We start from the raw sequence: 24356 nt of genomic DNA, 5'->3' as shown, positions 1-24356 counted from the left end.
GTCAACGAAACGTCATAACTCGCGTCGCACAATAGTCGTACGTCAGTGATTAACAAGTTGGCGGACACCATAGTAATATCCAGACACATAGTAAGATGTCTCAGTACAGTCAACCAATTGGAACCCTAGGCCACTGTAGAACTATGTCATAGTGACTTCATAAAACAGATTCTTACTGCTTGTCATTTTGACATGGTTGTAGAGTGGCCTAGGGTTCCAATTGGTTGACTGTACGTCAAAGGGCAGTAGTTAGTCTCCATCACTCACTATTTACACTAGACATAGTGTCTGAGTAAAGACTAGTCATACGACATATTTAAGGAAACTGAGTAACGGTCGCGCGATGGTCGCGCGACGGCGATGCGACACATACGAAATCAAACCTTATCGATATGGAAGTATGAGACGCGACGGCGACGGTCGCGCGACGATCGCCCACGCAAGACACGGCGTAACTCTTTTACAATCAGAAACGTCTGCAATCGATGCCACTAGGCTTAGATTAAATTTAAAAGTGGAAAAGATCTGTCTTGGGTGAGACATAAACTCACGGCCACTTCAACCAAGCCAGCGAAATTTTCTACCAAATTGACCAGAAACCTGTAGCGACATCTGCTAAGAGCTAACTTAAACGGCAACATTGTATAGGTTATTCTATGACTCCTTTCCGCACAGATTACCCTAATACCACCAGTTTCAAGTTAAGAACCCCTTTACTAGTCGCTTCTGTTGAACACAAGACCTGTCTACTAGTAGATAACTTGTTTGTTCGCATACGTCGCTCGCCACAGAACTAGACAATAGGACATAAGATAATATATAGATTAACATATATGACGATTATTACGGAGGCACGTGTTGGCCCATGCTTATTTTATCTTCTTTTTTTTTGCACTGAAATTTGCTATATCATGTTTAATCACGTAAATTATTACGTCACAGTATGGAATTGATTATTATGTATAAAAACTCTTTTTTTTACTTTTAGTTAGAATTGAAATTGAGTTCTAAGATCATCCACATAGTATGAGTTCGTTACCCTGTGGACAACGACATATCGTACACACCAAATTCTAATGTATTAAAATCTACAGTATCTTTATTGTCATTTTTAACTTTATTGTTTAAAATATTGTATTATCCAATCGTACGTTTAAGCTATGTGTATTACACTGTCTTACATAAATAACAGAGCAGATTATGTCGAACCGAACGATTTGATAGCATAATAACCTAACCACAAAATTAAAATTTTGAAAAAACCCCCGACCGCGACCTGGTGGACCGATTTTCATGAAACATGGCTAAGAACACTCCCGACTAACACAGCTTTCAAATGAAAAAAAAACTAAATCGAAATCGGTTCATCCGTTCGGGAGCTAGGATGCCACAGACAGACACACACACAGACAGACAAACAGACAGACAGACAGACACGTCAAACTTATAACACCCCGTCGTTTTTGCGTCGGGGGTTAAAAACAAATATAACGATGATTTCTTGTTTTTAGGGTTCCGTAGTCAACTAGGAACCCTTATAGTTTCGCCATGTCTGTCTGTCCGTCCGTCCGTCCGTCCGTCCGCGGATAATCTCAGTAACCGTTAGCACTAGAAAGCTGAAATTTGGTACCAATATGTATATCAATAACGCCAACAAAGTGCAAAAATAAAAAAATGGAAAAAAATGTTTTATTAGGGTACCCCCCCTACATGTAAAGTGGGGGCTGATATTTTTTTTCATTCCAACCCCAAAGTGTGATATATCGTTGGATAGGTATTTAAAAATAAATAAGGGTTTACTAAGAGCGTTTTTTGATAATATTAATATATCCGGAAATAATCTCTCCTAAAGGAAAAAAAAGTGCGTCCCCCCCCCCTCTAACTTTTGAACCATATATTTAAAAAATATGAAAAAAATCACAAAAGTAGAACTTTATAAAGACTTTCTAGGAAAATTGTTTTGAACTTGATAGGTTCAGTAGTTTTTGAGAAAAATACGGAAAACTACGGAACCCTACACTGAGCGTGGCCCTATACGCTCTTGGCCGGTTTTATTTTTTACAATCTAACCTTCACAACCCGTCCTTATGTCACTGATACAGTTAGAAGAAAACGTGTGATCTCGCGGCGACATACTCTCGTGTTAGGCCTACACTTAAGTAGCTAACGGGGGCTTATTCTTATCATAATAAGGGCCACTTGCACCAATGAAAAAGGAGGGTTAACCCAATATTTTATATGGAATTTGACAGATGACAGCCCACTAACCCTGAGTTAAGTGGTTGGTACAAGTGGGCCTAACAGGGTCAATTTTATCAGGTTGTACCCATACTCCTTTAGTCGAAAATGACATTTTTGACACTGACATATATATCGAGTAAACCAGTAAAATGACAACTTGCGCGGAAGGGGCAATTTCTAATTGTTATATTCTCTCAGAACATGCCGTTTTCAGTCTGAATGTAGGTACCTTACCTATATCGATACAAATATTTTGTAAAAACCTGTAAAACATAGGTCAATATGTCACACGTTTTTTCTATTGTCAAAGTCCATTGCATTGTTATGTTAACAATGCTAACATACAAGATGGGGACCAAAAACAAAAATATATCATCTGAAATACTGACAAATACCTATAGACACTGGTTGACCGACGCTTCCACATTGATCACATCGTCATATTCATGTTTTAAATATTTACAGATATTCATACAAAGTTCCAAACATTGTACATTTCCCTGTCAAGCGACCCACCACGAACACACGTTCGTTTAAAAATAGTATTAAGGGTTAGTTTCTAACCCGGTGTATACTAGAGGGTCAAGGGAAACCGGGCCTTAAATTTACCTTACAGCCTAGCTGTGCACTGTGTCTCGCTAGAGTTCAGTGCTGCCCTACATCAGTGTTCAACCGCTGGTGTATAGTACTGACAATTAAAGAGAGCAAAGGCAGCTGAGCAATTGTCTTTCAACAAGACATTGACTCGGTAACCTTACTGAGCTAATCCCAAGTCCTTAAAATCCTTAAAAAAAACACTCCCTCAACCTCTACAAATCCCCTAAAAAGGAGGGCTTCACACACTTCCATACCGCCCTCCTGGTCGCCGCTCAGTGGCCACGGCCGCTCTGTGTTGACCGCTCTCTCTCGTCAGGTACTAGGGCCGCCGCGCCCGGTCGCGCACTCGGGACGGACGAAGGGGGAATCGGCAGGCACATACAACGACTACACGCCGCTGCTGCCCACTGCACTTATTTAGGTGAGTGTACTCTTCAGACTTTCTTCTCTCCTGGTACTTGGAAGATTTAAATCCTTGCTAGTGACCTTACGAGGCCTTCTAGAATATTGAATTTTTTATATACATTTAACGTTCGAATATTCGACAAGAGGCAGATTTTTATTATTAGTATATATGTCGATGACGTCATTATCAACACTGTGAAGTAAATAAATTCTATACTATGCGTAACCTTAGCTAATGTTAATTTGTTTATTATTGTCCAAGGTACGCTATAAATACCTGTCATAGGGGCGCCTAGATATTTGTTGAGACGCCCACTTTAAATATAAAAGCAATAACTATAATTGACATTGGAATTTATTATTTCTGTCTGCAATGTTTGCATCTTATAAATAAATCGAATAAATGCAGTGCACTTTCGTGTTAACATATAAATACTAATTTGCTTTCTTTTGCGGAATTCTGAATAAGTTTTCAATTATACGACCCGAATAGTCACGTCCTGTACCAATAATTTAGGAATCTTGTGAAATCATAGAAAACCTAGTTAAACACGTCCGCAGCAATTTCGAAAGTTTTAATTTGGTTGCATCAGGTTATCAAAATGTCAAACATGGTTTGCGTCTAGTATTTTCCGTTCCTAGTAGGAAATATGGGCCCTCCCACATCTAGCGTCTCGCGAGCGTAGCGTCGTCGGACCAACTGTATGGCAAAGCCTGACGTCTCGTCTTTTTCCATACAGTTGGCCCGACGGCGACGCTACGCTCGCGAGACGCTAGATGTGGGGGGACCCTAATAAGAGTCTCCGCGTCCCTCAAAAGTAGGTACTTGAATATTGAACCTTTTATGATTTGGTAAAATAAATACTATTCCTTAGTTTAAATTGATAAAGGCCTGTTTCACGAAGACTATGAATGTTGGATGAGTTTGGTGTTGGATGAATAGGCTAGTTTCCTATACTTAAAATAAAATATTTTATGCAGTGCACGAAATAAAGCACCTCATAATTAGAAGAAAAATATGAACAGTAGTTATGTTTAAACATAATTTCTATTTAATAAGTCAAAGAGAAAGATATAAAGTAAATGACTTGACCGTGACGTCACTCCTCAGTATTTCATAGTAATTCCATATTAGCAAATCGTTTTGACAGTTCTTAAAAAGAAGCTGATGTGACTAGTAGGAAGCTGGCCTATTGATGAATGTCGTTTCAGAATCGTAAATACTGTACAGTCAACGTGTGAAATAAATCTTAACATGCCATTATTACCACAAAATACAGATGTCTTCCGGAATTTTTAAGGCACGGTATATTTGATACTGAAACGAAAACGTCCATGACTCAGGAACAAATATCTGTGCTCATCACAGAAATAAATGCCCTTACCGGGATTCGAACCCGGGACCGTGGCATAGCAGGCAGGGTCACTACGCGCTAGGCCAGACCGGTCGTAAAAAATATCCTATAATATATATAAATACTATTAAAAAGCGCTGGTGGCCTAGCGGTAAGAGCGAGCGACTTTCGATCCGGAGGTCGCGGGTTCGAACCCGGCTCGTACCAATGAGTTTTTCTGAACTTATGTGCGAAATGTCGTTTGATATTTGCCAGTCGCTTTTCGGTGAAGGAAAACATCGTGAGGAAACCGGACTAATTCCAATAAGGCCTAGTTACCCCTCGGGTTGAAGGTCAGATGGCAGTCGCTTTCGTAAAAAGTGCCTACGCCAAATCTTGGGATTAGTTGTCAAAGCGGACCCCAGGCTCCCATGAGCCGTGGCAATTGCCGGGATAACGCTAGGATGATGATGATGATATATAAAGTCGCCGTCAATAGAATTTGTGAACAATGTAAACAAACCTTGTAGTCAAAATTTCTTTAATAGCCATTAGCCATTCTATCTCATCAGATACTGACTTACTGGCTAAATCCATGTGTTATTTAATCAATTCATCTCACATTATGATCCTCAACCTTTAAAATAATAAGATTGTGCTAAAATATTGATATTTTATATAATGGTTTGTTTACATTGTTGACAAGTTCTATTGACAGCGATTTTAAATACTATTTATGTGTAGGTGCCGATTCACCCTCCGCTCGCAAAAAGCCCGACGATGCAGAGAGCGGGCGCGAGGCACCCGGATGCTAGCCCGTCCACCTCCGAGGCCATGGAGGAGCACTACGCTACGCTCAACGAGTACCTGCAGATGGAATACAAGTTCCAGCCGAGACTGTGTCTGCCTAATGAATCAGAGGTAAGCATTTTGTACCTTGAAGACGCGCTCGATGTCAGTATGGCCACAGAATATATAATAGTACAAGTACAGAAGGCCCACTGCTTTGATGTTCACGAAATGCCGCCTTTTTAAATGCCTACAACATTCTAACAAAGAAAGGAGCCGCACGTGCGCAGCGTCGGACGATAGGGTTGCCTATTGATTAAAACGAATATCAGATAAAATGTTATACTATTATAGTCAAGTGTTGGGTACTCTCTAGGTATATATACAGTATTTATATATTTTGTGAGTCCCAACATCACAAGCCTTATTGAACTTTTCCGTGGGTATGTCCCAATAGTGGATATGTGTAAAATTGTCCTATTTTATTCATGATGTCTATTTAACTAAGCATTATTAGTCATTCCACATGCGGACATCGCATATGTACCTTAAAAAAAACTCACGACGTAAAGTAACAATATAAAGTACGAACGTGCGTTCCGTGAGAACGCGCGCCACCCCTGATTAGGCCGCGAACTCGCGGCCGCCAGCATGTACTTGTAGCGCGGCGATAGAATCGCAGAGTGAGCCGCCCCTGGTATGGCCGAGTTCGTGCAACTCGGCCGTCCTGACTGTGACCCGTCCTTGGGTAACAAGGGTCACAGTTAGGCCATGGAGTCTTTTGACCTATTCATCCCTTAGATGTCGAAACGATACAACTACAATGTGTAATTTTATATTGATCTATCTATGCCATCCCAACATCCCACTTAGCTTTTGTTCATTAAATTTACTCTCATATAACCTAACTACAAAAGTAAAATTTTGAAAAAAAACCCGTGATAGTGGATCGATTTTCATGAAACATGGCTGAGAACACTCCCGAATCGGTTCATCATTTCGGGAGCTACGATGCCACAGATAGACATGTCAAACTTATAACACCCCGTCGCTTTTGCGTCGGATGTTAAAAACGCAGAGCATTGATTAGCTGTGTTGACATCTTAAGGACAGGTTCAGTTCTCTCAATGCCAACACATTTAGCAATCTTACTGCATTATTTTATTTAATAAATATGCTAATTATTTACCAATTTGGTGCTGACCTGCTGACTTCATGTCTTATTTTTCATACAAATCTTAGGTAAACAAGAAAAACAAAAAAATTTGTTGTGCCTCGTTTGTCTAGAGTTTTGTAAACTTCCCGGTTAAGCAAGTTGTCAAACTGCCCACATTCTAATACCTCCGCGACCCCAAACACATAGGAAGCAATCAAACCAATTTTCATTCATCTTGTACATTCAAAACACTTCTCTATTTCGTATGATATATGATTTAAAACCGAACGACTAAACCGTACCATGAAGGGCAATGTTAAACGCGACTGATTCGGCCTTAAACATTCTCCATTTTGCATTAAATCGAGGTCTTTTGAAGACGATATACGCTACGTTTCAAAAAGCTATAACTCTATGAACAACGTTGACTCATGCGACGTTTTTAAACCGAGTTAGATACTGTTTACGCTTGAGTATAAACCTGTTTGAATTTCGATATTCAAAATCTTTGATAAGGAATGTTCGCGAAAATGTTTCTATAGGCATATTCTGCACGATGCTAAGAAGCCTAAAGCGTGACCAGAAATATATGACTTGTCAAGAGGGCGCTGATATACTGAATTTTTTTTTTTTTTCAAAGTTGTCCACCCCACTTTTTTTGTACCATAGGTATTTTTTACGCGATTCATACTCGGAATCGCGAGGTCTTTCGATCCTGATAGGCGAAAAAAATGTCCCAAGATTTCCATACATTTACAAACCTTCCATTCCGTTACCGCCATACAAAATGTATGAAATAATGGTAACGGATGCGAAAAAAACCTTGAGACACTTTTTTTTCTCCTATTAGGATTGAAAGAGCTCGCGATTTCTAAATCCAAAAAAAAAGTGGGGTGGACAACTTAAAAAAAATGGCCCGTATGCGGTGACAGTTCAGTATAGTATGAAGAAAATAGTTCTAGTGAAATTCCGCAAGATGGCGCGTAGTTATATATTTCTGGACAGACTTTTAAATGTTTTTTATGTAGTCTAGCCGGTGCTTGACCTTGTTTTTTTATTAATGACGTTGTATTGTGTAACTGAACGTAACGTCCTAGGTTCAACCCTGGCTGTTATCGTGATGGATGAGGGCGAATGTTTATTTCTGAATGGAATAAACACTTTGAAGTCTTGAACTTGAACGATGAAGATTTATACATATTTTTTTATCGTGTTACGTGCTTCAAGCCTTCAAAGGCTTAGAGTTGCCGAGTAACTTTGGCGACCGTTTGGCCGTTTTCACATTATCCGATCCGATATCGGATGTCTGAAGGATTTCAATAGAAAAAAATCATGATGGCGCCTGTAATGTGTGGGATATCGGTCCGATATCGGATCGGATAATGTGAAAACGCACAGGTGTAGAAATGTAGTAACTTATCTCTTGGATCTTGAAAGCAAACAACATTATTTTGCTACAAAACAACACACCACTTTTCCACTGAACTTTTTACTAAAAACGTGGTTCCGTCTATCTGATTCCGCAATGACGTATCCATTTTGAAATCAACCCGCCACTAACTAAGTAACTACGGGCAGGGTTCAAGCTAATAAAAACCTTTTCCCCTCACTAGCTCGGAAACACGTGTTTTGTCCTTTAATACTAGCGGGTAAAAACGCATTTTATCCACTAGTGGGTAAAGTAATTTGACCTTGAATAAAGTGAAATTAACTGCTTTAAAATTGATAAAAGTAGGTGAATCTAGTAATAAAGATGATTTACCACCTGTGGAACTACTGGAAGCAGTGATAAACGCATTTTTTGCGTTGTAGTTTCCTCGATCGCTATAGTGAGGGGAAAAGTTTTGTGTTACACTCGGGTGCAAATGTATTTTACTTCTCGTGTGTTAAAAAACTCGCAAGTTCAGGATTCTATTCTCGAACCACTCGCTTCGCTCGTGGTTCAACTATAGAATCCTTTCACTTGCTCGTTTTTCGATTCCACACTCGGCGTTAAAATACAACTTTGCCCCCTTGTATAACAAATAACTATTTTTTTCTCTACTGATTTCATAATAATTGTTTACAGAGCGGGGAAGTAACAACTGGGGCCCGCGACGGTGCGGCCCACGTGATGCGCTGCCTCAAAGTGTGGTACGACTTGCCTACCGAAGTCCTTATCGACGCCGTCAGCCTATTCGACAGGTAAGCCTACAAATCATAAATAATAACAAACGAGGGACATACAGTACCGGTCAAAAGTTTGAGTTCACCCTTTGATTTCGGTACAAATGAGTACTTTTGTACGATAATTATCTTCGGTTTGGTAGTCGAAATATGTTTTCAACTTATATTTATTGTTTTGTGGAGATTTGTTTTACTAGTTAGACACAATTCACGTACCTTTCTTTCACTAAAATCTAATAAACATGACGGCAAAATGCTAGTTATATTTATGGCCTTGCCTTTGCCACTAATTGAAACACATCTTTACACGAAACACAGTTTTAACCAGATAATATAGGCCAAATAATTATTTAGCCTATAAGATTTGAGGGAAACAGATGTTAAAAAAATATAAATTGTTTACGAAACAAATTTTGACGTCTGAACTACAAAAAACTATCTCTCTAAAGCAGTCAATTGTACTGAAAACAAGGAGTGAACTTAAATTTTTGACCGGTACTGTATCACATATTATACTGCTCGACCTATACCCAAAATAAGCAAAGCTATGGCTATGGGTACTAGACGACAATTATACTTATACGTAGAAAACATCAACGATTCATTCATTCTATGCTACTTGTTTTATCCATTTATTAAAGAAAAATATGGTAATACACAGTTTTCTCCTAGTCAAATCAGCTTCTTTTTATGAACTGTCAAAACGATTTGCTAATATGGAATTACTATGAAATACTGAGGAGTGACGTCACGGTCAATTCATTTGCTTTATATCTTTCTCTTTGACTTATTAAATAGAAATTATGTTTAAACATAACTACTGTCCATATTTTTCTTCTAATTACGTGGTGCTTTATTTCCTGCACTGCATAAAATATTTTAAGTAAGGTCAGTGTGGGGAAGACCGTCTACCCGGAAAGACCGTCTATTGACTATAACTTTTGTGTTTATATATCTACGCCTCTCACACCTCCGGAGGTATAGCAGTTTTTCATCCTTAATCCATTGGTCTTCAATACATATCTCTAGGGCGAACACTAGTTAACATTACACTTGATTCGTGTTTCGAACTCGAACATCGAGTTCAACATGGTTCCGCAAAAAATTAAAATAAAATAGAAGCAGTCGGAATATTTGTATATTGCGTATGTAACGTAGTCATTTAATAACCGTTATTTCTGACTAGTACTATTAATCTACTGAAAACGCGCTCAATTTCTAGTTTTATGTTCTAAAATATGTAACTTGGAAATTGTGCCTACTCAGAAAGTCCGGCATAAAAGAGAAAGGCAAGACCGGCATATGATAAACAAGGAGTTGCCAACCTTTTTTAGGCTTCATTGGAAATAAGTCTAGTGTAAACAATATCAATATATAAGTACGTTTTTGGCTTATGATATTTGTACCGTTTTTGATTTTAACTTCGAAATGCAGTTTTCATAATGATTCGTATGGTGTTACTAAAATCATTCGAAAGTATTAAGTAAAAAAATAATATATGTGACATGGTTGTGAAGAATGATAAGAGGTGAACAGAAGTAAGCCTACAATGCATTATTCATCGTCATATTTATGTTGGTAGAATTATCGTAAGTTCTATCCGTTTTTTATTATTTTTGTTTAAGTATAATGTAGATTGTGCAACATGCGACGACAAATATTTCCAAAGAGAGTAGGGTTTCAAGTTGCTCATTATTTTTATGATCATCATCACCCAAAAGGAGTAGGTACAAAAGGTACCCTTTAAAACGGTTTTGACCGACTATTTTACGGCTACCCGACCGTTAATTGACATTGCTGACTGTCACTTTGACACAAAAGTGGTCATGGGTGTGGTCAAATATGTTTTCAGGGGTGCTGATTCCAAAATTAATAACCAATCTGGAATCTGACATTGCTGACTGTCAATTGATACAAAAGACGCCATGGGTGTCGTCAAATAGGTTTTTGGGGGTCATGGTGCTGACTTCAAAATTAATGACCAATTGGAAATCTGACATTGCTGACTGTCACATTGACATAAAAGTTGTCATGGGTCAACGGGTCATGGGTCAGTGTGTTATGGGTCAATTATCGTGACTAAATTGGATTCGCAGGTGTTCGTTGGAACAGTGTTGTGCAATATCTGGACCTGAAAATAAAAGGTTATGAACCCCATCTACGGGACATATGCCGGTCTTGCCTTATAAATAGAAAAATGGTTATATGTTCAAAATTTCAACGTTATTTTATTAATTATCTAGCACATTCTGCCCTGTTATTACGTAAAATAACAATGATCATGAGTTTGGAACCTAGTCTCATATGAAATTACGCGACAACAAACACTAGACGGTCTTTCCGTACTCATCGCGGGAGGACGGTCAACCCGCCGAGCCTTAAAAAATGTGATTTTTATCACTTATAAGTACCTTAATTCACCAAAATGTTGTAAAAGCTTTGTAAAATATAATATTTGCTATCCCATAGGACCATGCGCATTACGCCAGACTACATTAATTATAGAGTTTTATCCACTCAAACTTTAATTCAAATAAACTATGCCGGTCTTGCCCGCACTGACCTTATAGGAAACTAGCCTATTGGCAAATAGGCTCAACATGAAGCAATAACCAGACTGGACAGTAAATAGCCTGCATGTGTGTGTATTTACATTACAGAAAGGGCATTAATTCCTTATTTTTATAGTGCATTTGTCTTTCAACTAAATCCCATCTTACATTCTGATGAAAAAGGTCCTTAGTAGAGTCTATTCGTAAATTGAAGTCGTGGAATGTATTGGACCCCATACATTTCACGACTCTTCACTTTCCGAACAGTCTACTCATGAAGCATAAGGATCCTTCTTTATGTACATTTAATGGCCCACTACACTACACATTGGTTATATCATCTAATATTAGTACATTACGATACAAGTGCGTAAAAAAACCGGCCAAGAGCGTGTCGGGCCACGCTCAATGTAGGGTTTCGTAGTTTTCCGTATTTTTCTCAAAAACTACTGAAGCTATCAAGTTCAAAACAATTTTCCTAGCAATTCTTTATAAAGTTCTACTTTTGTGATTTTTTTCATATTTTTGAAACATATGGTTCAAAAGTTAGAGGGGGGGGACGCACTTTTTTTCCTTTAGGAGCGATTATTTCAGAAAATATAAATATTATCAAAAAACGATCTTAGTAAACCCTTATTCATTTTAAAATACCTATCCAACAATGTACCACACGTTGGGGTTGGAATGAAAAAAATATCAGCCCCCACTTTACATGTAGGGGGGGTACCCTAATATAACATTTTTTTCCACTTTTTATTTTTTCACTTTGTTGGCGTGATTGATATACATATTGGTACCTAATTTCAGCTTTCTAGTGCTAACGGTTACTGAGATTATCCGCGGACGGACGGACGGACGGACGGACGGACAGACAGACATGGCGAAACTATAAGGGTTCCTAGTTGACTACGGAACCCTAAAAAGGAAGTTCGAAACGAGTGGCGATAAATTAAAACACTACCAAAAGGAGTGTTTTCAATCGACACGAGCTACAAATTTCCTTTTCGCACGTGTATCGTGCGACATTTTTCAGTATAGATAGCACTCCGAAGTTTCGACCTGGCATATAATGAACCACTTCTCGCACTAGTACGTAAAAAAACACTATCTGTTTTTTTTTTTTTTTAAAGAAATAAATATTGGGGACACCGTACAAAGATCAACTTAGCCCCAAACTAAGCAAAGCTTGTACTATGGGTGCTAAGCGACGATATACATACTTAAATAGATAAATGCGTATATACATAGAAAACATCCATGACTCAGGAACATATATCTGTGCTCACATCACACAAATAGATGCCCTTTCCGGGATTTAAACCCAGGACCGCGGCTCAGCAGGCAGGGTCACTGCCGACTGAGCCAGACCGGTCGTCAATGTACTGAAAAATACATTAATTTGTTACAGGTTCCTAACCAAAATGAAGGTGCGTCCCTGCCACGTGCCGTGTATCACAGTCGCCTGCATGAACATCGCCATCGACCAACACGCGGCTCACACTAAAGAGGCCCGCAAGGTCTCTGTAGAGGAGCTGGGTAAGTCATAATGTCTTAAAAAAATACCTTTTTTTTTTTTTAATACCACGTCGGTGGCAAACAAGCGTACGGCCCGCCTGATGGAAAGCGGTCACCGTAACCTATGGACGCCTGCAACTCAAGGAGTGACACATGCGCGTTGCCACCCCATTAGAAACTTGTACATTCCCTTTTGCTTTGTTAAATACATAATAAAAAGGAGTGTACAAGTTCCAAGGAGGGTTCGGGTTGCCGACGACTCAAAGGACAATAGACGAAATAAGTCAGTTCCGTAAGTCCTCCCGTCATCAGCACACCGCACCCTCGTTGAGCCCTGGCAGCGTTACTCACCGGCAGGAACACAACACTATAAGTAGGGTCTAGTGCTATTTGGCTGCGGTCTTCTGTAAGGCGGAGGTACTACCCCAGTTGGGCTCTGCTCTAGATTCGAGCGAGATGATATCCGCTGTGCTGTGCCCTACCACACAAAGCGGAATATCATTCGCTATGCCCTACCCCCTACAATCTGCTCTTTGTAAACTCGAACTCAAGAGAAATCCGACGTTTGCCTCGCCCGAGCAAATTTGCTTGGCAAGATGGCGCCCGGTCAGCTGTTCAAAATATTTCTGCACATATTCTTTTCCATGGCACGTAATTCGTGGTTTTTGCATTTCCTTTTGAATAAGGATTAAAAATAAAGGTAAATCATTCACGATTCACGTCAATAAATATGTGCTCTCGTACAGAACTGTTGCGGCCAGTGTGGACCCCTCGCAAAATGTCTCCATTGGTCATCAAGATTGTTTTAGCAGTGCTATTGCTGACGAAATTTATTAAAGGTCCTATGCCTCATTGCTTACGCTGCTAACGAAACACAAATGTACGAATACCGCACTTATATGGAAGTGTGATAGATAATATATGCACAAAGCATTTCGTGAAACTTATGTCTATAGGTATTCACGATAAATTGTTATTGAACTGTACCCGCATCAAAGGCAGTCTTTGACCTTGAACCTAATTAGTAGTAAATAATAATTCTTGATTTTGCAATACTTAAAATTCTGAAATTATGATAATATTTAGACGTGTGTAATAATAGTGTAACATTTTTTTACTTGTTAGGACCTTGTATATTTGTATATTTATTAAGTTAGATTAAGCACACCTTCTTTGCATGCTTTAATAAGCAGAATGTAGTATGGGACATAATGTATACTGTAAGAACTTGTTTTGTGTACTACATTCTTGCAAATGAATAAATGATAAATTTTTGTCTTGCAGTATCAATCTCCCAGTCAGCATGCACGGCGGGCGACGTGGCTCGCATGTCGCGCGTGGTGGTCGACAAGCTAGCACTAGCGCCTGGCACGCGCGCCGTCACCGCGCGCGACTGGCTGCGGCTGTTCGCGCACCTGCTGCAGCCGCACTGTCCCACACCACCCGAGGTGAGTACAAAACGTGTGTGTGTGAGTCTTTATGCGCTGATGACGAACATGACGTTTCCCGTCTTTGTGCTCTAAGTGCGTTTTCACATTATCTGGGGGGGCGATTTTTGAATCTCGCTTACGGGATTTTGTCACTAAAATACCGGTTGAAAACGGTGACTTGCTAAATATTTTCAATGACAATTTTCTGAGTTCGAACTCGTGAGACTCAAAAATCGGCCCCCAGATCCGATATCGAATGTAGGAAAGATTTCAAAGGAAAAAAATCTAAGATGGCGGCTTAAATGTATGGGACTGCAAATTAAGATCAAAATTATGTCACAGACAGACTCTGTAGTCCTAGCCTAAAAGTTTGACCTACAAATACATAGGCTTTACAAACTAACCGAAGTAGGCGTGAAGTCGACAAATCACAATTGAGTCTTTCACAATGTCAATAGAATAATATAAAAATCTACAGATGCAGTGCATAATAGTTTTCCATTGTATTTTCTCGGAAAAATTAGCATTGTCGTGCTAGTTCGGTGAATGTTAGCAGTGTAATGTTAGTTCTTGTACTGAGAGTTGAGACTGACTGGCATAATACGTTCGTGAGTCAGTCATCTTTAACGTTTCATCGACGATATAATAATAAAATAATTCGACGGCCGGTCTGGCTCAGTCGGTAGTGACCCTGCCTGCTGAGCCGCGGTCCTGGGTTTGAATCCCGGTAAGGGCATTTATTTGTGTGATGAGCACAGATATTTGTTCCTGAGTCATGAATGTTTTCTATGTATTAAGTATGTATTTATCTATTTAAGGCTGAGCGCACACGGAGGCGACAGTTGCACGGCGACATTTTTTGTCTCTGTCTTGGACGCATGTAGTAACGACAGAGACAAAAAATGTCGCCGTGCAACTGTCGTCTCCGTGTGCGCCCAGGGTAAGTATGTATATCGTCAGCACCCATAGTACAAGCTTTGCTTAGTTTGGGGCTAAGTTGATCTGTGTAAGGTGTTCCCAATAAAAAAAAGTTGAACATTTGATTGTACCCTTAGAGTTGGTCAAAGGCACCTAGCCTTCAGAGATAACATACACTAGAGAAATTTCGTCGGGTACCACGGGGCGTGTGGTCTAGTGGTAAAGACGTCAGCCGCGTAAGCTGCAGACCCGGTTTCGATTCCCGGCTCGGCCACCAGTGGGCCTTGCCGTTTTTTCTTTCGTGTACGATATCTATTTGAATCGTACATTTGTTTGTAATATCCAGGAAGCGGAGCTGCTGAAGCTGCTGGAGATCGTGGTGTGCGACGCGGCGTGCGCCAACGCGCGCACGAGCGAGCTGGCGCTGGTGGTGCTGTACCACCACCTCGAGGCGCGCCTGGTGGAGCTGGCCCGCAGCGCGCCGCTGCCCGACCAAGCCTACCAGCTGTTCGAGGTCGGCGCGCAGCTGCAGCAATACTGCCATGTATGTATCACCTCCATATTCATCATTTTGACGACCGGTTTGCCTAGTCGGTGGTGACCCTGCCTGCTACGCCGCGGTGTCGGGTTCGAATCCCGGTAAGGGCATTTATTTGTGTGATGAGCACAGATATTTGTTCCTGAGTCATGTATATAAGTATTTATATATTATATATATCGTTGTCTGAGTACCCATAACATAAGCCTTCTTGAGCTTACCGTGGGACTCAGTCGATCTGTGTAAAGATGTCCTATAATATTTATTTATTTATCATCATCACGCGGCATTTGCCACGGCTCATGGGAGCCTGGGGTCCGCTTTTACAACTAAACCCAAAATTTGACGTAGGCACTAGTTTTTACGAAAGCGACTACCATGTGACCTTCAAACTCGAAGGGTAAGCTAGACCTTACTGGAATTAATCCGGTTTCCTCGCGGTGTTTCATACACCGAAAAGCGTCTGGCAAATATCAAATGACACTTCGCACATAAATTCCGAAAAAGTCATTAGTGCTAGCCGGGGTTCGAACCCGCGACCTCCGGAACGAAAGTCGCACGTACTATACCGTTAGGCTACCAGCGCTTGTATGTATATGTATATTGAATCACAGATTTAGGAAGGAAGAAAATAGGACATGCCGCGTGATTTGATTTGTATCAAAGACATATATGACTTCGTATAGACTGCTACAGGCTAAGAAAAAAACGTACCTCAGAACCATATAGGAAATGGTACGGTGGCCTAGATGGCGTTACGGCTCAGCCACGACATTGGTCTAAGCGCGGCAGCGGTGAGCGGCCGCCATACATTGGAGCGAGACACAGCGATGGGACTTTTCATTCGCACGTATGGCTGTCGCGCTTAGACCAATGTCGTGGCTGGGCCGTTACGCCTTCGGGGGACGCTAGGCTAAATGGCGCTAATATTAGACATTTATTATATTTGACATTTTTATACATATTGAGCTAAGAATTTGGGCCAAATTGTCAAACCTGAGGTTTAAAAGTTTTAAGCCTGTGTCGAGAGATGGCAGTCTATGCACTGTGATTACACATTTTACTTCGACAGTAACTCTCTTTAATACTAGATCTTCTTTGGCTATGAATAACGTGATTTGTTTGTGGTTGCAGATGTCGGACGCGATGCTAGTGAGCACGCGGAGCCGCGTTCAACACGTCCTGGCGCGCTACGAAGCGCGCGCCGCCGCGCCGCAGCGCCAGCGCCTCGTGTGGCGCCTGTCCGAGCGCACGCTCAAGGTACACACGCACACACACACACATACACACACACATACTCATACTCATATAGACGGTCAACCTAATTTTGCTACTAAAAAAATGCTATTTTTTTTAATATTATTTTGCTAATTTCTGTTTGGCCCTATGGTTGACTGGTAGAGAATGCCATAAGGCATTAAGTCCGCCATTTGTACTTTTTTTTACAATTGTGCAATAAAGTTTAAATAAATAAAAAAAGGTGGCAAATTAGAACTAGACAAGCTATAAAAAATTTCATGTTTCTTTCTGCACTTGAAGTTAATTTAATTTTTTTTATTCTGTAGGTGCTGCGACCGACAGACCGCCTTGGCTCACTGCTGCCCACCATCGAGGAACAACACTATGCCGTGGAGGCCACGCCCAACAGAAACAGGTACGTTCTCGACCGTTCACTCATAACCTAAAAGAATATACATTCCCAAGGGTTTAACAGCTAAAGAGGCCAATTGGTAATTCACAATAAATGTTATGGAGACTAAATTGTAAACTCTGCTAGCCATGTTAAGACCCGGGGCCCATTTCTCGAAGATACAAGTTACAGGCAGAAGTTTCTTTCCAACTTTTCATATTATTTTTTTTTTTTAATACTACGTCGGTGGCAAACAAGTATACGGTCCGCCTGATGTAAAGCGGTCACCGTAACCTATGGACGCCTGCAACTCAAACAGTGTCACATGCGCGTTGCCACCCCATTAGAAACTTGTACACTCCCCTTTGCTGTGTTAAGTACACAGCAAAAAGGAGTGTACAAGTTCCAAGGAGGGTTCGGGTTGCCGACGACTCAAAGGACAATAGACGGAACAAGTTAGTTCCGTAAGTCCTCCCGTCATCAGCACACCGCACCCTCGTTGAGCTCTGGCAACCTTACTCGCCGGCAGGAACACAACACTATGAGTAGGGTCTAGTGCTATTTGGCTGCGGTCTTCTGTAAGGCGGAGGTACTTCCCCAGTTGGGCTCTGCTCTAGATTCGAGCGAGACGATATCCGCTGTGCTGTGCCCTACCACACAAAGCGGAATATCATTCGCTATGCCCTACCTCCTACTTATTAGACATTGACTACCACACTAGTAGTCAATATGCTACAATTTTAAAACATCCTTTGCGCATAACACATAACACACTGGACCCTAATTACTATATTCCCAAAAGGAACCTGTCCTCGATATGCACCGTTGTCATTGCGTACTATTTCCAAAATACTATAAGGATTAATGAGAATGGTGCATATCGAAGACAGGTTCCTTTTGGGAATATAGTAATTAGGGTCCAGCGTGTTATGAGCAAAGGATGTTCTGAAATTGTAGCATATTGACTACTAGTGTATTTCGAGTTTAGTGTTTTTACAGCCCAAAAGATTGTAACTTGTAGCTTCGAGAAATGGGCCCCAGTGTGGCCTAGCGGGTAGTGACCCTGCCTGCTAAGCCGTGGTCTTGGGTTCGAATCCCGGTAAGGACATTTATTTGTGTGACGAGCACAGATTTGTACCTGAGTCATGGACGTTTTCTATTATCCGCAGATCCGGCAGTGAAAGTAGCGAGAACGAGGAGACCTGTGACTGGCCGCGCAGTCCCGTGCTGCCCGTCTACTGCGACCACTGAGCCACCAGCACCCCCCGGGGCCCCTCGACTACTGCATATGTAGCACTACCAACTGTCCCAATACGTCTGCAGCAAGCCAGGTCCTTACAGCTGCCACGAATAGAATGAACGAACCTTTGATTATATGTGTGACACCAGCCAGCCTAGCCGAATGACAATCCTTGACGGTAGGATCGAAACAAAAACAAACAAAAAAATGTAATACAGTCATAAGTTAAAAAAAAAAAAACGAAGTCTGGCTCTGTTGCTCCAATAAGGAAGATCGATAGAGATAGATAGCTATGTACCCTGTATCGATATAACTGTCGAGAGCCACCATTTTATTAGTTAATGTGTCACACATGTGCATATTTTCATACGCATTCGTTCTATTCGCCAGCTCTTGTGAAACTGTACAAACGTAGTTAAGTTCCCATACACAAAACAATACGGCGTAAGTGTTTCATACAAAACTTGTGTTTAAAATGAGAACGAAACTTCGTTTTATATGGTAGTGAACGGCCGAACTTGCTGCGAGACTTGCATTTGTAAGGAACGTTGTTACATATTTTTTTAATGATCTGATGTGGATGTGAGGCCCCTTGCAGTTAACGTCTGGCACTGGCCTAAGGCCTATATTACACTAACATAGACAACATGCCGTCCTTCTTCTTCACGTTGGAGAAAAAGGGAGGCATACTGACCTATGATGAGTGTACTATCGGCCTATGTGGCTTAACTAGGGGCTGCACTTTTCCAAGTCTCCACTTTCCATCAATCGGTTTTTAGAGTTAGTTCCTAAATGTGTATTAAGGATATTTATTTTGACGAGCGAAGTGCAGTCCGTAGTACCTCAGTATAGTTGTGTCCGGTATATAAGGCAGCTTGTACGTCAGCTGATGAAAGTATGTGATCCCAATTTTGAAAAGTCAAAAGTCCGTGATCCTGAGAGGCGTGTTCCGAGTATTTAGTCTTTTACGATATGTCACTGTGTACACTGAATATTTTTGTTAGTCTAAAAATTGAAGGAAGTAATTCCGACTTAAGCAAAAACTAATTTTTGTAAGTATAAACACAGTGAGGTATCGCAGGAGACAGTAAGTTTAGTTTATTGGTTAAGACATGGTCTAGTGCCAGTTTAAGCGTGTTTTAACGTTTTTTAAACGAAAATAGGTAATTTTTCTACAAATTTACAGTTTTAAGATTAAATAGTGCAATTCAAGTCGAAATTTGTCTTGACATTTTTGGAGTATTATTGAATTTCGTTTATTGCATGTGTCCCGGGCGCCGCTTATTCCAAAGACGAAGTCATACAGGCGCAAATATATACTTAAACGTATTAAATACTTAGATTAAGTTAAACATTTCTTCTCTTTATTATTTTTCCTTGGTCGCGCTCGTATGGCCGAGTCATATTGTAAACTAATATCAGTCTCTTAAGCTTTATTAAATTTAATTGTAATTAATAGTTTTTATTTCGAGTGAGCGGCGACCGAGTCGCCCATAGCTTTCTACTGTGATGATTTTTATAAGAAAATGTTGAAAGAAAATTCCATATTGCGTAGTTGTTAAGGATACCCATGCGAGACAGCGCGAGTGTGATGTAACGATATCCACCGAAATGAAGTGTATGAAAAGTAAATTATTTACTATAATATGATAATTAATATATTTTCTCTTTAAATACCACTGACTAACTCTCAAATGAAGAGTTTCAAAATTTCATAACATTTAATCTAAAACGTTGGCATTATTATTTTCATTTATTTACATTATTTTATAGCTTAATAATATATCTTATAAAATATTTCGATTATTTCATAATTATGTCTAGCTATAAACGAATAAATGACAAAAAAATTACAAATCTTTGAAAAAATAAAAAAAATGATCTCAGGTAAAGTTTTCAATCTGTCGCGAAGTATCAAGAAAATAAATAAAAAAAAAACAAATGTAAAAGCGTGAGCGGCGTGTCTATGGTTTGCATTTTGTCGCTTTTCAAAAAACGCACGCCGCTCGCGCTTAAAAAATCTTTCTAAGATTTTATAACGTAGCCTTAAACAGAGTCATGTATCGTGTGTAGTGAGGTGAAAATGTGTCTTAAAAAATGTAAAAAAAAAATGTCCAAAAATCTTAGTAGCTAGTAAAACCTGTGATTAAGTCTTATCAATAATGTTTCACTTTTTGAGCATTTTTACTGGTGCAAAAATCGAGAAATAAATATTAATAAGAGTTAATATGATACTAATGTCTTTCTATCAATAATTTGTAAAGACATGAAATATTGCTTTCTCTTTAGAGCGAAACGTGTTACAAATACTACAAATTTTCAAACATGTTTTTACAAGTTATTTTGTTCTATCTTCTGAATATGATTAGCTTAAGTGTAAATTGGCATTTTGTGTGACTGGATACAGTATTGAAGACTCGACCACTGAAACTAACACTATCGTCATCTATAATTTGAACATATGAATCAAAACTGTGCCTACAAGGTAGGGATGTCACGAATGTCGCATGTGTCACATTCGCGAATGCGAATGCGAATATTCAGAATGCGAATGTGCGAATGCGAATGCGAATATCGCTGAATTTCATAAAAAACCAAAATAAAAACCAAGCAATCACTAACAACCCGCTCGGTAAAAATGCTTACTATTGGTCAAAATGCCGAGTACGAACTTCACGCTGTAACGAATTTGAGCTATCTGCGCATGCGCGAGTCGACAGTCGACAAGTAGCAATTGGAGCGGCCGGCGCGGGCGAGGAACAAGCTGCCACTTGCACATATTCGCATTCGCAAAACATTCGCATCGTTTGAAGCGAATGCGAATGTCAATGCAAATGTTTAAAAGAATGCGAATCATTCGCATATGCGAATGCGAATGCAAATATTCGTAACATCCCTACTACAAGGTACCTATGCGCTCATAGGTACATACAAGATGTAAAATAAATTTTCTTCGTATTTTTAAGGAAACGTACGAACGTGTCATGCTATTTCAGTCAGTCTCGGTATAAGACGTACTGATACTGTCTGAACTAGCATGACAAATACGAACGTTTCCGTAAAAATACGAAGGAAAAGCTTTTCGCGCTACATCTGTACATCATAAAACACAAAAAAAAAACTGTTTTTGTGTCAGATCTATGTGGACTTAGGTATCCTGGATATTCGTAGTAAAAAATAATTATTTTTTTCTGCATTTTTGAATTGGTGAAGATAGAGTTGGTTGCAAGGTCGGGCGAACATCTGAGTATGCTTGTGTTTTGTGGTACAATCATGAAACGGAAAATATCTGAAATCTCGAATCAATGAGAGAATAAAAGTTGACTCTTTACTTTTTGTGTTTTATTTATTTTCACTTTTCTGTCCGGATCTATCGATTTACGATTGAGTTACTGGCAATTTGGCTCATGATGGTAGTGGTAGGATGATGGAGACAGTTTGTGGTTCCGATTATGGCCATCAGGTGGCAGACCATGGCACACTCTCCAAGTGGTATGTTTTGTTTCTGTAGCTGCACCCGTCTGTACCGTGAACTGGTGCGATGCTATAGTCTGTTGTTACAGCTTTAAAATGAATCCCGAAAGAAATATTAAGGCTTGTGTCCACTAGGTTTGTCGAATCGAATCTCAATAATGCGCCTTCTACATTTTCTATGAAAATGAAACGCGTCGATTCCGCGAGGGTTGTCTATTGTTTGCCCGACAGTCATTTAACATAATATTCATTTGCCCGAATCTAACTTGCCTGAATTTCATTTGCCCGAATGATTTGTTTACCATAAAAATCATATGACATACTCGTTGTTTATCCGAATATTACCTTCCATAATCATACAATGCCATACTATTTGTTAGCCATATTATTAAGTGCAATAATATGGTTTCATAGAATATTCAAACGCCATAAGCAATTATTGCCATATTAATTGTTGCCCATATTATTACCTAACCTAACCTACTTTCTGATAGCAGTTTCATTTTCCAGGGGTCACAGTTCTAACCTAACCTAACCTACTTTTCCAGCAGTTTCATTCTCCAGGGGGTCACAGTTCTAACCTAACCTAACCTACTTTCTGATAGCAGTTTCATTTTCCAGGGGGTCGCAGTTCTAACCTAACCTACTGTCTGATAGTATTTTCATTTTCCGGGGGGTCACAGTTCTAACCTAACCTAACCTACTTTACAAGCAGTTTCCTTTTCCAGAGGTTCACAGTTCTAACCTAACCTAACCTACTTTCTGATAGCAGTTTCATTTTCCAGGGGGTCACAGTTCTAACCTAACCTACTTTCTGATAGCAGTTTCATTCTCTAGTCCTTCTAGTACCTATTATAGTAGTTTTCGATTCTGCCAAAGCACATTATGGAAATTGACTTTTCTGGACGCTAATTTGTATGACAAATGATGGTATGGAATGTGGTACTTACGGATTTCGATGATTCTGACAAATGACATTATGGAAACTGACTTTATGGGAAACAAAGTTTCTGGCACTAGATTAATATAGTAAACAATGATTATGGCATAAGATGTTATGAGAAACAATATTATGATTGTTGAATAGGATGGCAAATAAAATTATGGCAAATGAAATTCTGGCAAATGGGGGTATCCCTTCCGCGAGCCTAGTGGACGCCATAAATCTGGCTAATAAAGTAGAATCTAGGCCTAAAAAAGAAATTACGACACAATGATGACAAATATGCCTTAAAGCATTAAGTCCGCCTTTTGTACTGCAAGATTTTCTTTTGTGCAATAAAGATTAAATAAATAAATATCATCCAGGCCATAATATTAAAAAAAAAAAAAAGATTACAAATATGACAATGACACTGACAGTTAATGACTGTGAGGATGTTTACCTTTCGCCTGTTTCGCTTTTAATATTTTATTCTGCAATCATGACTGAATTAAAACCATTAGTTACAATAAAATGCAAGCAACAAGTCATACGAGCCGTGCGCTTCAACATCGACGGCACTTACTGCCTCACGTGCGGCGCGGACAAGAAGATCAAGCTATGGAATCCACATCGACAGCTCTTGCTTAAAACTTACGGAGGACATGCGAATGAGGTCCTGGACGCCGCCGGGAGCTGTGACAGCAGTCAGATTATATCCTGCAGTGCTGATAAATCTGTAATACTCTGGGATGTGACGACGGGGCAGCCGTTGAGACGGTACCGCGGGCACGCCAGCTCAGTCACTCGCGTCAAGTACAACGAGGAATCAACCATGGCCGTGTCCGGATCTGTAGACAACACGGTCGCCTTCTGGGACGTTCTAAGTCGCCGCCAAGAGCCTGTGCAAGTTCTAAAAGACGCTAAAGACACTATAACCTCAATACAAGTTACAGATTACGAAGTTGTTACCTGTGCCGTAGATTCTCACGTAAGAAGGTATGATATGAGAGTGGGGAAGATGTTTTCGGACTATATTGGGCATATAATAACATATGGGAGCTTGACTCATGACGGCCAGTGTTATATTCTAAGTTGTGCAGATAGTACTGTTAAGTTATTTGATAAAGATTCTGGGGAATTGCTAAATACGTTTACTGGTCATGAGAGTAAAGACTTTTTGCTGGAAAATGCAGTCAATGCTAAAGACACACACATTATATCCGGTTCAGCGACAGGGGAAATATATTTCTGGGATTTAATTAGCAGTAATGTGACTTGTAAACTAGTCCATAGTAAGAATAAGCCGGTGGTGTCTTTGAGTCACCATCCCACAGAAGATTACTTGTTAACGGCATGTGAGGATGAAATTATTTTGTGGGGTGATGTCCTTCTGCCATAAATTAATTCATAAATAAAAATGTTTAATTAATCATTATTTTTTATTAA

The 24356-nt window shown here is 39.9% G+C and overlaps 2 protein-coding genes across 4 annotated transcripts in view; both read left to right on the top strand.

Moving 5' to 3' along the window:
* Positions 1-21121, top strand: part of LOC125239047 (cyclin G) — a 63443-nt gene extending 42322 nt beyond the window's left edge. For all 3 annotated transcript variants that reach the window (XM_048146502.1, XM_048146500.1, XM_048146501.1), the window contains 9 exons: positions 3155-3259; positions 5322-5498; positions 8591-8706; positions 12649-12776; positions 14040-14203; positions 15450-15647; positions 16776-16901; positions 17207-17295; positions 18441-21121. In XM_048146502.1, the coding sequence (XP_048002459.1) occupies positions 5358-5498; positions 8591-8706; positions 12649-12776; positions 14040-14203; positions 15450-15647; positions 16776-16901; positions 17207-17295; positions 18441-18522 (1044 nt within the window). In that variant the 5' untranslated portion in view covers positions 3155-3259; positions 5322-5357 and the 3' untranslated portion in view covers positions 18523-21121. The remainder of the gene's footprint in view (positions 1-3154; positions 3260-5321; positions 5499-8590; positions 8707-12648; positions 12777-14039; positions 14204-15449; positions 15648-16775; positions 16902-17206; positions 17296-18440) is intronic.
* Positions 21122-23365: 2244 nt separating this feature from the next.
* LOC125239049 (WD repeat domain-containing protein 83) lies at positions 23366-24340 on the top strand. The gene has a single exon (XM_048146503.1). The coding sequence runs from the start codon at positions 23410-23412 to the stop codon at positions 24307-24309; it is 900 nt and encodes a 299-aa protein (XP_048002460.1). The 5' UTR covers positions 23366-23409; the 3' UTR covers positions 24310-24340.
* Positions 24341-24356: the final 16 nt, after the last annotated feature.

The sequence above is a fragment of the Leguminivora glycinivorella genome, chromosome 25 (genome assembly GCF_023078275.1).
Source record: "Leguminivora glycinivorella isolate SPB_JAAS2020 chromosome 25, LegGlyc_1.1, whole genome shotgun sequence".
Lineage (NCBI taxonomy): Eukaryota > Metazoa > Arthropoda > Insecta > Lepidoptera > Tortricidae > Leguminivora > Leguminivora glycinivorella.
Note: the sequence above shows the minus strand (reverse complement) of the source record. Positions and strands in the feature narration are given on the sequence as shown.